Source organism: Zerene cesonia, chromosome Z, assembly GCF_012273895.1.
Source record: "Zerene cesonia ecotype Mississippi chromosome Z, Zerene_cesonia_1.1, whole genome shotgun sequence".
Taxonomy (NCBI): domain Eukaryota; kingdom Metazoa; phylum Arthropoda; class Insecta; order Lepidoptera; family Pieridae; genus Zerene; species Zerene cesonia.
Genome location: NC_052122.1, coordinates 4,879,503 through 4,897,566, shown reverse-complemented (window position 1 = coordinate 4,897,566; position 18,064 = coordinate 4,879,503). Strand labels below are relative to the sequence as shown.

The 18,064-nt window shown below is 34.9% G+C and overlaps 1 protein-coding gene across 2 annotated transcripts; it reads right to left on the bottom strand.

Moving 5' to 3' along the window:
* Positions 1 to 1,539: 1,539 nt before the first annotated feature.
* Positions 1,540 to 17,276, bottom strand: LOC119835455 (coatomer subunit beta'). Of its 2 annotated transcripts, XM_038360279.1 has the most exons (19): positions 17,180 to 17,276; positions 16,812 to 16,970; positions 14,511 to 14,703; positions 13,799 to 13,947; positions 13,308 to 13,482; positions 12,805 to 12,991; positions 12,316 to 12,449; positions 11,764 to 12,063; positions 11,199 to 11,289; positions 8,541 to 8,706; positions 7,947 to 8,116; positions 6,560 to 6,728; positions 5,972 to 6,120; positions 5,162 to 5,274; positions 4,292 to 4,448; positions 3,472 to 3,601; positions 2,527 to 2,696; positions 2,109 to 2,262; positions 1,540 to 1,680 (listed from the first exon to the last, which is right to left on the bottom strand). In XM_038360279.1, exons 1-19 carry the CDS (start codon positions 17,180 to 17,182, stop codon positions 1,648 to 1,650), a joined length of 2,802 nt encoding a protein of 933 aa, XP_038216207.1. In that variant the 5' UTR covers positions 17,183 to 17,276; the 3' UTR covers positions 1,540 to 1,647. The 2 variants fall into 2 exon arrangements, with proteins under 2 accessions (XP_038216207.1, XP_038216206.1); XM_038360278.1 differs by lacking the exon at positions 17,180 to 17,276 and having other exon boundaries at positions 16,812 to 16,982.
* Between the last annotated feature and the right edge of the window lie 788 nt (positions 17,277 to 18,064).

Sequence of the window (18,064 nt, the reverse complement as noted above, 5' to 3'; positions counted from 1 at the left end):
GACTTACGCGGCTGAAGCCGCGGGGCGCAGCTAGTAGTAAATAAACAAATATTACATACCACCAACTCATAATTTTAAATTAATTTAAAATGTAACAAAAATTACAACTACGCAACGTAATCAAGTGCACCAACATTCTTCAACGATTGGATACAATCGGTTACAGCACTGTTACGTGTTGCCAGTTACCACGGAGGGGTCTGTTACAAGTGGTATCATCAAATAATTGCAAATTCTATGAAAGTGCAGCTCGAGGTGGGGAGATAAAAATCACACAGCTATTTATTCGCGCCGCAGAATAAAAACAAATGGAGCATGCATTTTTAATATTTTTTAGAGTTTTTTTTTAATATATTCATAATTTCGATGGTTAATAGAAACACTTAGATACATACATAGCTAATCTGTAATACTAATATTATAAGAGATTAAATTATAATTGTGCATATAAGTAGGGTAAAGCTTCTTTAAAACTGATCCGATAATGAAAATTCTTTCTACCAATAACAGTTAGCGAAACTGTAATTCGGGGCGACATGGGCAATTTTTTAACCCGAAGCAAGACAGGAGGAGCCGGGGCGAGCGAGGAGTATATAACATTTTTTTAAATGTTATATACAAATTCATCAATGGTATTTAGTAAATGAAAGAATATAAAATTCTTTTTAAATATATAACTTTTATTTTAATTCCTTTAATGGTAGTTTTTGACAATTTTATATTTATATTATAAATACAATTACACTAAACTTACCTATTTAGAAATACATATTATATGTATGTAACAAAAATATCGAAAAAAAAACTTATGTTACAAATTGGGGTATAAGAAATCAATTGACGTACAATCTTTATATTAATTTGTATATTAATCACGTTAGATATACAAAACAGGTGAACCATACGTTTTTTACATTTTCCACACATATTGCTAAGCTAAGCTTTAATAATAACATTGATACCACGAAAAGAAAATAATCCACAATATTATGTATCAAATACGATAGTCTATATATCCACAGATTCCATTAAAATCCAACAAAGAGGAAGTCCGACAAATTCCCCATTAAATATGGGGCCTTCCAGAAATTTTTAAATGAAATTTCTACGTTCCAAAAAATATAACGTCGTTATATTCTGTGTCATTCTATTCGATATTTGAAAATTTAAACATGTATATGACAGAAAGAGATAGCAGACGTCTTTTTTAGTATAATATTCGGACAAGAATCTATATCATCGGTCAATATTTATAGACTTAATGGATTCTAATGTTTTATTTAGTATGAGAACAAACGAAACTAAATGCAACTTTTTATTTCAGGCAATATTTCTCAGAGAGAAATAAGTATAATTATACCCACTTCAATTTTCACAAGCTTATTGCTGTAAGAATTCAAATAATTATCATACATCTCTCTCGCTCTAACGTACCAGCATTTTACAATGTAAGAGCAAGAGAGAACTAAGAGCTGTCTAGAATATATAATCGCGAACTTGTTTCAAACTTTTAGGGAAAAAAGAACAAAATGTAATTGTGTATAATACTATAATAATCTTAATTGTATTAGCACTTTAGGAAATACACACTTTATGATCGTAATAATATTTATATAAAATAAAAATTCTACATTAACTAGGTATAGTTTATTCAATTAAGTCCGCATCGTCCGATAAGTCCTGTAAAAGAAAAATAATTATATTATTGAGTTAATAAAAATTATTGAGTACTAATTTCTTTCAAAGCAGGATCTGACTTCAAAAATGAGTTTTTTTTTCTTATAATAATTAAAAACACACTTAAGTTTTGTTGACTTAAATTAAGCATATTTTTCATACCGGGAGTCGAACTCAGGACTGTGTATGTGCTAATTAATGAATAAACAAACAATACATATTGTTGGTATTTGAACTTAAGAAAAAAACTTATTTCTTATGAATTTATTTACCAATTATCCTATCTATTATGATAACTATTTATGCGAAGATTAGTAAGCAGCCCACTCATTTTGTATGTCACAAACGCATCGCATTGTATTAATGGGTATGGAAGCAGACCAGAAGGTAGAAAAACATTAACCTCAATTTTGTTCCTGTTGGTAACTTACCAAATTATCCGGTTCATCGCCCACATCGTCTAACACGATGTCGTCTATCTCTCTCTCGATCTCCTCCATGATATCGAACGACTCTTTGCGTTTTTGATTCAGCACATTCGGCTCAGCCGCCTCATTGCTCTCACCGTCCGCTTCTGATCGTGTCCTATTTACGAAAAATCCATGTTAGAGTTTTATTTCTTTAAATTATAATAGAAAAAAAAATAAGAGGCTCATACGACGTTTCAAAAATGCAAAACATCCGCAGCGCGAATTGAGATAACTCAAAAGCCTCACTCTCAGGATCACTTAAAAACTGCACAACTTCCAAACGATCTAAAATAATTTGTTCCAAGAAAAAGCACCCTCAACGGACACACCAAACACCCACAGGACAGACACACAAAAACGAGATAGAAGAACAGCTCACACGTCCGCCGGCGGCGCGGGCTTGTAGAGGCCGCGCTCCTGCAGCTGCGACATCTCGGCGGCGAGGTCGCGCTCGATGTTGCTGAGCTTGCAGTTCGCCGGCAGGTTGGCCAGCTCGCCGTGGTGCGAGAAGCCGACCTGCTGCTGGAACCTCTCCAGCTCGAGGGACTCCTGGTGATGGTAGCATAGTGTAGACAAATTATAGACATCGTTTTCTATCTCTTTCTTTCAGGAATAGATGAATTATATAAATGTTTTTAGTATTGCTATCGATATAAAGGTAAGATATCGTTAGTTTGATTGTAGCATCAAAAGAACTAAGGAGATCGAGTTACTTATAAAAGGCATCTTAATGGTTCGAAAAGTTATTTTAGACTGTGGCTTAACACTAAAAAACCTCGCGACATGACCCTTCGTTAAGACATTACGTAATAAAAGTACTTGTAACGTATATCTTATATCTTTAAACGAGCAATTCTTGTATTCTTGTATATATATATATATATATATATATATATATATATATATATAATTGGAATCTCGGAATCGGCTAAAATGATTAACATGAAATTTAGTATATAGGGGGTTTCGGGGGCGATAAATCGATCTAGCTAGGAATCTTTTTTAGAAAATGTCATATTCGTGTTTTATCGACTTAAACTTACTTTTTTAACAAATAGGAGGCGTTTGAGTAGTCCCAATTTATTATGACTCTTCCTGACATCTATTATTAATATTTTCTTTTGGCGAATAATTAAAGTTAAAACAAAAAAAAAAAATACCGAGCAAAGCTCGGTCATCCAGGTACTATGTTATTAACTATATACTAAATTTCATGAAAACGATTCCGAGATTCCAATTATAATGAGAACATATCTAGTTTATATTTTAATATGTATTAAATTAAATGACTTAAAGGGCATTACAGATACATCAATGTTGTTACCATGTATTCGGGGAACAGGTTCTCGTAGTTGATGGGGTCGGCCAGCGACTGTCCCGACTTCTTGTTGGTCGCGCTCACCGACTCGCGCCACAGCACCACCACCTCGTTCACTTTCGACGGCATGTACGACCTGCGTCACATAACACACTTAGTGTGGTGCGCAGTTAGTTAAGCACTAGCTTTTCGAATTGGTGGAAGTGTAACGGATGCGAGGTGTCAGCAGTTATCACGTTTTAGTACGGCAACATTGTAGACAGATAATAAAACGCAATTGTAATTTACAATGTCTTTATAGTGTCCAAGGTCGTTACGACAAAGCAAAAACCTCGAACCATTCATTACACTGTCATTTGTACATGCATATACGATTTTTTTCAAATCGGCCCAATAGTTCCTGAGATTAGCGCGGTCAACCAAATAGAAAGGAAGAGAATACATTTATTTATACTAGCTAATGAGAAAAAAAAAAGAATAATTAGCTATAAAAATAAAGAGCTAAACCTAGTATAAAAAGGTGATCCACTCAGTGTATGAGAGTCTCAGCCCATTGAAGGAACTTAGACGCTCCACTGATTTTCATTGGACACCACATTGACCACCCTGACAGTGTCAGCGTACATGCAGAAAAAACAAATAGACTAACAAACAATCTCTTCAGCTGTATAATGTAAGTCGAGATAATAAGTCATGGCTCGACACATCGGCGAATTCCTTCTTAACTATTTCGTTAAGGCACAACGCAGCTTGCACATGAAGCAAAAAAATGTACCACAGGTGAAGCCGGGGCGGTCAGCTAGCACAACATACAATGAGTACACACCTGGCAAAGAAAGCGGCTTCGGGCAGCTTGTTGCGCTTGATCAGCAGCTGCAAGCACTCATCCAGCTCGTTCAGCGTGAAGTGAGCGACGAACGCGATATTATCCTCGCCCTCCTCCGCCGACATGCGGGCCACGTCCTCCAGTAACGCCTTGTCACCTGTTGCAACATCATCATCATCATCATGCCGGTGTCCTCACGATGTTTTCCTTCACCGTTTTAAGCAGTGGTGATGTTATCCACGTGTGCATATAAATTGAAAAATCAATTTATTTCCTGCACGCTCGCCCGGTGTCGAACCCCGACTTATCGATTTTTAAGTCCGAGGTTCTCACCACTGAGCCACCACTACACTGTTGCAACAATTTCAAAATAATTTTAAACAATTTTGTTTCAATTATTTATTGAAAAGCTGTTGCGTAATTATATTAATTATAGTATGTGTGATACGCTTTGTGATTAAATGAAAATAACATTACTTCATACTAAGTAATTATTATTTTTAACACAATTTAAGCAACCCTCAAATTGTCGGAACTAGAGCAAATTTGACGGTGACCACACGGGAGGGAATCAGCTTTCAAATCATCGAAAATCATCAAAATTGATTCACCTAGTCAAAAGTTAATACACAAGCAAAAAGTCCAAGTAGAAATGACAATATCCTTCTTTTTCGAAGCAGTAGACTAACTAGCGTATTGATCAATAAATAGTTGCTTTTCGGAAGGTCGAAGGCGATTCCAATGGGAATGAGATAGATCCAGTCAAAACAGAACATACCATAAATTCGCTCAGTTGCGACGCGAATGAAAGACTAACAAAACAAACAAACACACGATCGCATGTGTGATATTAGAAATGAAATAAATTACCCGTGCTAACAGCGAACAGAAGCAGTGCACTGTAGTCCTTAGCGTTCTGGTAGCAGGCCTTCGTCAGCTCGGTGTCAGCGGCCGCAGCGGCAGCCGCGCCCAGGCGGGACCATCTATGGGAAATTATCATCATCATCATCAGATAATAATATATATTATGTACTCAGGGACGTGGACCTCCTATGAGCCCATAATGTCTGGAGTCGTCGAATTTTTTACTTTTCGCTTTAAAGTTCGATATGATGATCAGTACCGATCACCCACCACAGCTCTGGTAGATACAATTATTTTTCATTCCAACATTTGTTTTTTTTTTACTAAATATGATCAACATTATATTACACTAGCTGCGCCCCGCGGTTTCACCCGCGTTAGTCCGTATCCCGTATTGCAACATCAAACTAAAAACTTTAAATGTTCTATTTTAACCGAATATTATGTACTAGCTGTGGCCCGTGGTTTCACACACGTCATACACGATGATATTATAGCCTTAAGCTTTACATCAATGAACTATCTAACGCTGAAACAATTTTATGTGTCCTGTCCAATCCATCCACACATCACTACATATTCGCTTTCACTGTCTGTCCCTATGTATCCTTAAGTCTTTAAAACTTGCGGATTTTCATAGGTTTTTCAATAGATAGAGTGATTGAAGAGGAAGCTTATATGTATAATAATGTTTATTAAATAACTCCGAATTTAAAGCGTGCGAACCGGCAGGCAAAACCTAGTTAACACTATACCCAATGTCTATTATAATACATTGGTATATATTATATAACTATTCGCTCTTATGTACATTACCTAGCGGCAGAGGTGCCAGAGGGAGCCCCCTCTGCGATAGCGGCCTCCTCGGCGAGTTGCTTGGCCCGCTGCAGCTCGCCCAGCGACAGCGCCAGCTCGAATTTGTGCTCCGGTTCGGTGGATACCGCCAGCGCTTGTTGCTTGAAGCCCTGAGTTCGAAATTCGTATGCAAATAATTAATTGCGACGTTGATTGAAAACTTTAGAAATGTTATTTTTTAGAGGACATGGTTTTTGTAGAACTAGAGTATCTATAACATTGTTTTCCATTAGGTGCTTGCTATCCGCGTGCAAGTTTGCTTGTTCAGTTAATAAAACAAAAATATGTATAAATTATTTTTAAATAAGTAGTTAACATAACGACATAAACGTAATTAAATGCTTAATCATGAAGTTTAATACTAATATTTCAAAAGATTTAAAAGAGAAAGTTTTATATCCGTTTCGTAGGAAATGTTACCTGGCGGTTGACGTATACAACATTAATTCTAAATAAAGCAGCCGAGCATAGTTTAAATTATCACACCAGTCCAGTTTCCTAGCCCGTGCATGACACCCATTCACGTCGTCAACCAGCCCGAGAGCGCACCTGTTTCTCCAAGAAGTGCGCGACCCTGGTGCGATGGTCCTGAGGTATGGTCGGCAGGATGCGGTCCGCCGTCTCGAAGTCGCGCCGCATCACCGCCGTCTGGTACACGAGCACCGGCAGGAGCAGCGAGTACGACACTATGTTGAGCTCCTTGTCGTTTACGTATAGCCTGGAAGTATAGATATAGGTATAGGTAAAGGTATATACATAGAACAGATAGAAGGGTTAGAAGTAATTGCTGATTTGTATTAGAATGCGAAGATTATCAGCATTAGTCCGAAATCAGATTTAAAGCAAAAAAAAGTGGGGAGTTCGGGACCGGGCGAACGTGCAAGAAATAAATTGATTTTCCAATGTCGGCAATGGAAAGATCGACGGCATGCGACATCTACCATCCCGCACTTGGCCAGCATCGTGGATCAAGCCCTGGACCCTCATAAGAGGCTCTACAGTGGGAACGTAATATATATAGTGATGATAATGATGATTAAAATGCATGTCACCGACTTCCTTCCGATAATTTACTCCGATACACTTAGCAATGGCGACTGAATCGCAATAAATCCTACTATAGGATAGTATAAATCCTACTATAGGAATCGCAATAAATCCTACTATATTATAAATGCGAAAGTTTGTAACGATTTGTGTGTGTTTGTTGCTCTTTAACGTAAAAACTACTGAACCGATTGCAATGAATTTGGTACGTAGACAGTTGGACAACTGGAATAACATATAGGCAACTTTTTATCCCGATATACCTACGGGTTACGGACTTACGCGGGTGAAACCGCGGGGCGCAGCTAGTGCACTAAAATGCGCAAATGGATCGCTTAGTACGAGATACTGCCTATGCATTGCAAGCATTTTAATCCATTTGTCGTTGTGTCATGTTTGTCAACAAACAAGTTAACATGATAACTTGGCAATATTAAAAACGTTCATAGCTGTATGAGTAATTAAAAATATAATTTAATCAGAGGGGTCGTGTAGGTTAGTTAGACGATGTTGATCGGGCTCTAATGCTCGAGTAATTTACTTGTACCCGAGTTGTTATTTTCCTCATTCGTCGTTTTCGGAGCAAAACTATATTTGATGTTCCCTAAACTAATATCAACCGACTACAAAAAAGGAGTAGGATCATCATTCGATTGTACTTTTTTTTTGGGTTTTGTTAACTTTTGACTGGGTGGACGATGCCTCCTTTGTCCTGGTCCTACTCAAATTTTGTCTAATTCTGATAATTTTTAGGTGATTTATATGTTAAAAATATATTGAAATTTATCCATAACTACATTTATTGATATTGTGACAGACTCTCATTATACTATTTCAAGCAAGGATCGAAAAATCGTCCCATAATCAAATATTCATTTTCAACACTCACCTATTCTCTTTAGACACGTATCCCAATATATACATGGTGTGGTCCAGATGCGATATGGTGACGATCTCGCCACCGACATAGTAGTTTATCCTGTTCAACGAGTTAGTGTAGATGAAACAGTCGCCAACCCAGAGCCCGGTTTTGACCACCTCGCTCACTTCGCCCACCACCTGCGAAGAAAAAGTGGAGATTTTTTTGGATTTATTACATTAATGACACAGGAAAATCAATTTATTTACGATTAACGTAGACTTTTATTTATTTTGAAGCACAGCTCGCCCGTCGCCTAGACGGTAAAATATCAAAACTCAAAAACAGCACTCAGGTGGTGATTTTTTCGTGTAAGTGTCCTTTGCAAGGTTGACGACCGCTGCATTGTTACTTAATACGCTGGGAACAACTATCCATCTCTCTGCAACTATTACAACATGACTAGAACTCACATCGAATGTTATCAAACCCGCCCTCCATGATTTTCATGTTAATCTGCTGCGCAAGGTTGACGACCACTGCGTTGAACTCCAATACATATGTTCATGTATAAAAACTTCTCATCCGTCACCTAGCAACTACAATAGCAATACTAGAACTCACATCAAAGGCGTCCTCAACCCCGTCCTCGGTGATGTTCGTGTTTGTCTCCCTCGCAAGGTTGACGACCGCTGCATTGTAGCTCAGTATGTAGTACGACTCGTCGGTGGCGAGGCACACGAGGTTGCCGTTCTCTGACCAGTACACGTGACGGGGCTGGATCTCTATCCTGGTGGCAATCATTGGTTCATGATATCAGATGCCAATTTATAGGAAGTTTAGGGGAAATCACATCTCTTGTGAAATTGACATGTGAAATAAGTTCGCATAGTTTTTAATTTCATTTCGCATTTTTATGAACAGGTTACAGATATAAGTATTCATAAATATAAGTCGCTTATATAATTATTTTTATAAGTAGTCTTCATTGTAATGTGCGAATCCTATGAAAATGATAGCTTGTATTTTATATTCCTATCATTAAAATACTGGTTTGTTACTTATTTATTTTTGGCTTATCTCGCTATAATTTTATCATATGAAGCTAATTGCAATTGGTCATTCGCAACAGCTCTCACCGTCGTAATATTATTTGTCGCAAAAACCAGTTAATAAATTATTATATAATACCTCGCTTTTAAGCATAGATAGCACGAAAATTACACACATAATATATGAGATATTTAAATAAGTAATTCATAATGAAGATTTAAAACAATAAAATAAATTGATCGGAATCGAAACCAGCGTTTAGCTTCATTTAACTGCTATCCGTTATGCACAGCATTTTTTGATGGAGACAATATTTTACAAATTCGAAAAAATAACTTATTTTTGCGTTATGTAACAAAACATAAGCCAACAAAAAATACAATTGAGTAGTTATTGAGACAATTCTCTCACTCTTCGTGCAACACTAGCTGTACCCCGGTGCAGCTTGCATAAGTACATATCTCTAACTTAAAGAGTTATTTTGTATTTCTTTACTGTTGTATTTCTTTACTGGCTTTCGCCGCTAGCTCCTGGCCATCTTTCCATATCGAACCAGTAGTTCCAAAGATTATGGCGTCTGCTTCCCAACAATAAATGTATATATAAAGAAATCCATTGATTCTATTCATCATTTTAGTTAGTATTGCAAGGCATATAATCTCGCTATAGAGACGCTGAGAGCGCATTATATACAATAATACATAAGGTAAATATATATGTATTCGCGTTGCTGTAATTTTTCCTTAGAGTGGAAAAATAAATATTCGCAAGGCAGCATTTTATTCGGATGTCAAATATTTCGTAGTCTTGCACAACCAACATCGCACACATAAAACAATTAATACAATTGCATAGCTCTTGAAATATCTAATTTCATCAGTATATAAGGATCGAGGGTTCAATAAATATTTCTATTTTACTAGCTTTCCGCCTGCGACTTCTCTCGCGTAGCAAATTAATTCAAAGACAGACAAATAAAGAATCCTGGGGTTTACACCACATAGTTCCCGTGGGAATTCCGGGATTAACACTATCCAGGTTACAAACAATCACCGTAATAAAATTCATTTCAATCGATTCAGTGCTTTAGGCGTTGATATGAACAAACAGGCAGAGTTACATTCACATTTATGATATTGTAGAGATTTCTTTACATTGTACACGCCTTGCCTCAAACAAAGGACTTTAAATGTAAAAATATTAACCACCACGCCTCTCCAAATGTTCATGGGCGTATAAGCATTTACCAACAGACGACCCACTAACTCCATTGCCGACGATGACATAAAAAAAAATTGACAAAAATACTACATAACGACATCCATCCAAGACGTTGTATATAATACTTTAAACTTTAAAACAACTTATGAAAAATTGCTCGATTATGTTTGTATAAATATATATATATATATATATATATATACTCCTATAAACGGCCTGACCGATTTTTATAAAATAAAAAAAACGATATAAATCAAACTTGATTCATGTGGTTTTGACAAAATTATGAATAAATTATAACATTTGCAATGCAGTTATTAGTTAAGTTACTAAATTGTTTAACTTAAATTAAAAATTCATCATAGAATCTTTTTATCATTTGCAGTGCAATATACACACACACACGCACACACACACACACACATTTTTATACATTATACACACATTATAAATTAATTGTCAAATACAAAACAATAAATGCAACCATATAATAAATTTATAATAAAGTGATTTCAAGGTCATCGCTAAACATACTAGAGACCTACTTCAGCAGTGCCTTGCATAACCGTTGTGAAAATTTTCAAACGGATAGTCACATCAAAAAAGCCGCCGCACGCATGTTGACCAAAAACATTAACGTAATTGATAATTATCTAACAGCATGTCATAGCAATCGCAAAATACACGGGCTTATCTTAAAAGACACATGTACACGATAACTAGCTTTCCGCCTGCGGCTTCGCTCGCGGTCAAAGGAAATTACCATGTTTCACTGCGGTATAAAATTAGCTTACGTCACTCGTCAGACCCAAAAAAATATATAAATTCGCTATGTTACGACGTGACAGAAAAACAAACAATCAACATAAAAAACAATCGCATTTTAAATCTTAGTAAAGATAAAACTATTGCTATAAACAAAGTAATATGTGACACTTGATACAATGTATGTATGTTCTGAGTACCTATATATACCACGCTGGAAATGGTACAATAAAAAATATATACCTTCTAATAAGTTCGAGCCGCTCCCAATCGTAGAACGAGAATGCCATGCCACTGATAGACTTCACCCCCAACATGAATCCGCCGAATATACCTGAAATGTTTAATTAATTTTATTATTGCTTCTACATAATTTGGGTTTTAGGTACTGGTAATCTCTGTATATTCTCTTATACTGCAACAATGATACGAAAAAAAAAACTTTTTATTCTCTACCAGCATTCCGCCCGCGTGTTCGCTCGCTTGGCTTATAAAATATTTCGAAGAGGCAATGTGAGTTGCGTATAACTCTCAAATCAAAATTTTAACATGAAAAAACTTAGAAGTTTATGTAATTAAATTTCCATGAAAATGAAGGCATTTTTATTCCCAACAAGCTTTTGCCTGCGGCTTCACACGCGTTCTACTCGGAGTCGTTTAATAGATGTTACTATACACATAAACGTTCCTCTTGAATCACTCTATCTATTAAAAAAAAAACCCCATCAAATCCGTTGCGTAGTTTTAAAGATCTAAGCGTAAATAAGAACATGGATACATAGGGACCACTTCCCAACAAATGCCTCACCTTGCGCCCCATACTCGGGCTTGAAGCTCTTGCGCTCCTTAAAGTTCTTGAACACGCGGATGGTGCTGGAATTCTCCAGAGTCGCGTACTCCGAGCTGTCGAACGCCCACACAAACTCCTGCGCAGTGCCGAACGCCTTGTTCCTCAGCGCCATGGCCGTGTATATGATGTATTCACCGTCGCCGCACACCACTACGAACCTCCCGTTGGGATTGTGAGCGATGGTCTGCGGGTAGATCTCGCAGGAGCCCATGTCCTTTGCGACCACTGGCACCCGCTCGCCGTCCTTTATTTCCGTGCCTGTGTAATTAATAGATCATATTTAATTATTGAATGTTTTGATTTGAGTACTGCGATGTTAGATATATGCTACGATCCTTGTCCAGTTGGAGAAAAAAGGGCTGATGATTGAATTAAACTAAAATAAAATACATATTCAATGTTTACTACCTTATAGAATTTGAACATGAAAAATATATATTTTTTAATAAATTTGAAAAATACATGTGCTCATTGTGATATACAGGTTAGAATTAAATGAATTCTGCTTACCTTCAGGCAGGGCTTTCAGGTTGACTTGTTGCATCTCGGAATGTTTAGCCCAAATGATCTTTCCACCGTTAACATCCATAGATATGGCCGGCTCCTCTCTGCCCACTTTGATCATGATGGCTCCCTCGTCATATCTGGAAAATTTAAATGTTAGTTATAAATTCATTATTTTGAATATCTATTAACAGAACTTTCCGAAAACGAAGGAGGTTTTCAATTTAACTGTTACACTTTTTGTGTTTGATAAGAAATTGTTATAATTTTGTCCCATTTGAGAATCAGGAGTGGTTTCTGCCCCCAAGCATATCGGTGGCCCATTTTGTAGAAAATAATTACATATATACAATACATGTATATTGGAATAAATACACATTTTAAAGCAACAATCATTACTAACAGCGATAGGTACAAAGAGACCTTAAAACTTGTCCAATTCTCCTATTTTTATCAAATGAATAAACATTAAAAATATATATAACCCATACATACCCGATAGCGACATTATTCGAGCCGTGCAACGATGATATAGTCCAGACTCTTTCAAAGCCATAGTTGAGCGAGAACTCGAGCCGGTAAGTGCCAGCGTGCCAAATGCGAACCGTGCCATCTTCAGAGCCGGTGAGTAGTATGGGCAACTCCGGGTGGAACGACACCGCTGACACGTTCTGCGCGTGACCTGAACAATTGTATATAAGTTACATATAGTATAATATGTATTATGTTCCACAATTAAAAGAAACTATAACAGATATTGTTGGCAATGGAGGATATAAATAAATAAATTTGATAAAGGACCAAATGATGATCAAGGTGCTTCTGAACATGGTAAAATTACAATTATAAGTAATATCCAAATGAATTTAAACCTAATGTGTCTGGCGAAAAGCTGATTAAACCCAACGAGTCAACTTGTCAACTTATCAGTTACGTTAGTAACTGTTATAATATCGTAATTTAATGCATAAACAACTATTTTCTATACAAAAAATTACCTTCTAAAGTCTGTACGCAGGTCTTGTTTTGATAGTCCCATATCTTGACGAGGCGGTCGTCAGCCCCACTGATCAAGTATGGTTTGTCTCCCCCGTGATAGTAGTCTACGCAGTTCACACCCTTCTCGTGCCCCTCTAGCGTGAAGTTTGATATGGAGGCTCCCAATTGCCATACCTGGGTAACAATCAAGTGATGTAAGAGTAATAATATTTTTGGACACAATGAAGAGGTATATATAATAGAGGTATATTAAAATTATTGGGTTTGTGTGTATTATTCCAAATCTTATTTAATTGTTTATTTTCAAAGTGTTTCTAGTAAGATCTAATAGTGATAAATATAATGATATGGAAGGTACAGATTTAATCAAAAGTAAAAATATAATGCATTTTGAGACATTTATACACATCATCATAAATCTGAATGTATTGTCATACCAAAACTTTCATTCAATTTGTAAAATTGTCCACTATATCTATCAATAAATTACCTTAACTGTAGTATCGAGACTGGCACTCGCAAATGTGTTGTTATCCTTTGGGTTGATGACAATCTGCATCACATAGTGGGTGTGGCCCTCGAACACCTGCTGGCAGGCCCAGTTGCGGTCCCAGTTCCACAGCTTGATTAGAAGATCATCTAAATAAAATAATGTAAACCTTGAAAATTATTTGCCCAAACTGGGAGTTAAAGGAGTTAAGGCTCACTTGTTTACCTCAAAATTTGGACAATAAGTTAATGTATAATCAAATTGTAATTTTTATTCACTGCATTTATAGGAGGTGAATATATTAATTCCACTATGATTATAGATGTGAAAGTGTGTTTGGAGCGATTTGAGGATATGATGTATGTATTTGGAGATAGTTAAGAGGCCTAAAAAGGCTACCTTTTGCTGCTAAGATTTCATTCCCATGGGAATTTTCTTCAGAAGAATATCACATATGTGGGAAAGTATGACATATATGAAACATCATTATTTTTCTATATAGTAAGTTATAGACATACTAAAAAGAGTATGCACATTCTTAAATTATCTATAGCATAATGACACTTAATTATATACAGCTTTTGTGTAAATATAAGAGATATATATACATGGAAATATAAGGGAATGAGACTCAATGAAAACATAAAAAATAATAGTCTTACACTCAAATTATACAGGCCAACAAATAATAAACATTTCAAGTGTGACTTACCACTGCTGGTTAGAATATAGGGCTGTGTAGGATGTATGACGATGCATCTAACATAGTCCGAGTGTGCCTCGAAAGCATGCACTCTCTCCAGGGTGTTGTAGTTGAACACTCGTATTTGCATATCATCTGAGCCTGTAGTAAACCAATTCTTCCTGGGCACGAACTTGGCGGCCCTCACTGGTAGGTCGCATACCTGATTATCAAATACACCATAAATTATAATAGAAACTGCTACTGATTCTGTTTGTTTGATACACATAAATAATAAAAAAATAATAATTTGATTGTTCTTGGGTTTTAATTAACAGTATAATTAATCAAATTTTGTTTTATTTATATATATACTTATAATACAAAACTGAAAAGTTTCTTTTATCGTTTCCTATTTCAAAAATTATTTCACTATGTACATTTCGCTGTGTGTTTTTTTATAATGCAATGGCTGAAACCGGACTGACATAATATCCATATATAAGACTATTAAGAAGAGGAAACATAATTGTATATGTGAACAAATTAAACATATGAATGTTTGTGGTTTGATTTTCACAGCAAGGTTAATTATACAATTGTAACCCTACCCATAATTATGGTATGAAGATAATTTTTTTTCTAAGTTATGCAAAAGTGCAAATCTATGATGCAAGTTGGACGAACAGCTTTTGATGATTGTAAACAATATAAAAGTCACTTATGACCACTATGTATTACGTAAAAAGTTAATGGAAATATTCTCTCAGTTTCTCTATTTTAGGAATTATAAATATTTAAGGTTGTTCAGTTGAAAACAGCAGACTATTAAACTCATTTAACATGTTCGGATAAAACCAAATAGGGTAGACAGTGCTATTGTTGTCAAAACCCCAACCTTTGACTTAGCAATACAATTACTTAGTAGAATATACAAATTCCCACACTATCAAAACTTGTATATGTGTAAAACAAATATCATCCTTCTTTGGCAGCTTTAGCAAAAATGCACAAATTGGTGAAAAACTTAGGATTCGGTTCTAGATCTCCAATAATTTATATGTCATGGATTTATTTACTCAATATTTTGTGTCAGTTATCAAGTTAACATTAAAAAATGCAAATTTAATGGAATAAGAAATACACATACACTTATTGGGTGTGTATTACATTGAACAAAACAAAATACTTTATTTTGTTTGATAACACAATGATGGGTACTCATGAAATCTTTTTACTTTTGATATTGTTGGTTTTAAAAATTCGAATTGATGCCGTGTTTAATTAATAATATTATTTGCTCGTGTTTTAATTTTCAACTATGGCAAAGATAATGAAATTTAGCTATCTATTTATGTATATATGTAAGTCTGCTTATTATTATATACTAATAATAACAATATAATGCCATTTAATATGCTCAAGTGTCTAAAATTATCAATAGGTAATGACTTTTCATAGAAATGTGTATAATGAACTTTTTATGATTATAATCATTGATTTTTAAACTTAATGCATCATATATATTATTATGTCTGAATTTTGACAATCAGCCATTTTAAATGTTACTAAATTCATAAAATAAAACAAGCATCAGTTTTTTGTAGAAGTCAGCTCACTGTGCCAATAATTGTACTTATTACCTAGCTAAATTTCCTTACTTATAAGCGCTCATTTATAAATATCTACACAGTTTAACTGACCACAAACAAATGTAAAACCTACTTAAACCAAACATAACATAAAAGACGACAGAGTGATATGACAAACTGATATAGCTAAGATAAGGATGGAAACAATATATTAATTATCTAGTTCACTAATATGATATTGTTGAATGTTTGCTTGAGATTCTGAATGAAGTAAAACATTTGATTATATTTCATGTTGAAAAAAAAAAACTAAGTATTAATCATTAAGTTTCCATGAACACATTATATTAATCACAATGTCTTATAGGACTGTAAGATGTTAAGTGATTACACACACATTTTTCTTGAATTAGAATATAAAATTGTACACTCTTGCTTATAAATAACTATTGACATAAACTATACAACACAACTTTATATATAAAAATGCTACATAGCTGTCTAAGTCATGTAATAGTCTGTTCATGATCTCAAAATGCTCATTATTTTTATTTTTGTATTCTTAATTTTGAAAATGTACATTTAATGATTAACTATTATTATTGAAACTAGGTATGGTAAATATCTAGTGGTCTGTCATTACAGTGTAATTTCGTCATTGATTGCTAACTGTTAGTGAATGACACAATCAATCTAGTTTTATATAAAGGAGGCATAAAATTTATCAAAGTATATTTACCTCGAATCTTTTGATTTGCGTATGAGTTTCATAGTTCCATATGTTGACGTCGCCGCTGTGCAGTGAGCACAGAAGCCAGGGTTCCGTCGGATGCTGATCCACACACTTGACGCGATCAGACCTCGCTGTCAGCTTCCTCTTGATATCCAAGCGCAACGGCTTCAGAAACATAATAATATAAAGAATTAAATCACCTTCCAACACAACAATTACACAGATATAATTTGTTACAATCACTGGAAGCCGACATGCAAGTGATGACATACTCCAACAAATCACTATCTACGTGGCTGAAATTTTATCATCACTTAAAAAATTACATTCGCTATTTATTTAAAACATTTTCTTTAATATAAACACTTCCTTACCATTTTTAATAGTTAAAACATGAAAATTTGTCATGCAGCATCCGTAAAACCGTGGAAGTTTGACAGGGTGGGTGGACGTGTCACTTTATTTTTTTTCTGATGCCAAACAAATCGGATACATGAATAGAAACATAAGGTTTAAAGTGTTGCCAAATATAAAATTTTTAAAAATGAAAAGTTCTCATAATATAAGAATCTTTTTGATTAGATGTAAGATCAGACTCGTACAAAAACTTTAAAAACTTATACTTACACAGTTTATAGTATTTATTTGTTAAAACACAACATAACTTTAAATCCACTTTATTAACTACAAGTATTCAAGTGAAATTAAAGTATTTGACTGTGATTTCAATTTTTTTTCTTTATTATTTGCGTTGTGGCGTGTGCGTTGTAAAAACCAGTATTTTTCTTTTTGTATGCATAAGGTTGTCTGCAGTTTTGTTAATCTGAGCTAGTTTGGTGGGGCTTGCAAGTTGCATACACAATATATTACGTGGTTGCATATAATATATGTGATATTTCGTCACAAAAAAATCTAATCTAATTGAATACGTCGAAAATTATTTCTTTTTGGAAAGAACATTAATTTATTTATTTCAGATTTTAAATTTTAAATAAGTAATAATGAATTATATTCTTACTAATAGAAATATTTTACTTTTATAATTTTATGTTGCAAATTCTAGCGAGTTATTAATCATTTCCATCCGCCTTCCACAGGCCTTATTACCCGCGCAACATTATATGGGTTCTCAATTACAGGGAAATGGGAATCCAATGTACCTAGTGCTGAATTTAAAATTTACAAACATAAGGTACATACTCAATATGAAAATATTTGATTGAGAATGATATTAAGTTATGAGGACATTCTGTTTTCTC

Excerpts from the sequence above, each read along its gene's own strand:
- LOC119835455 (XM_038360278.1), bottom strand. The coding sequence starts at position 16,982 with ATGTTTCTGAAGCCGTTGCGCTTGGATATCAAGAGGAAGCTGACAGCG. Across the intron at positions 13,948-14,510 it reads CTATATTCTAACCAGCAGTG|ATGATCTTCTAATCAAGCTG; the intron begins GTAAGTCACACT and ends TATTTTATTTAG. Across the intron at positions 2,263-2,526 it reads CCCGCGCCGCCGGCGGACGT|GACACGATCAGAAGCGGACG; the intron begins GTGAGCTGTTCT and ends TTTCGTAAATAG.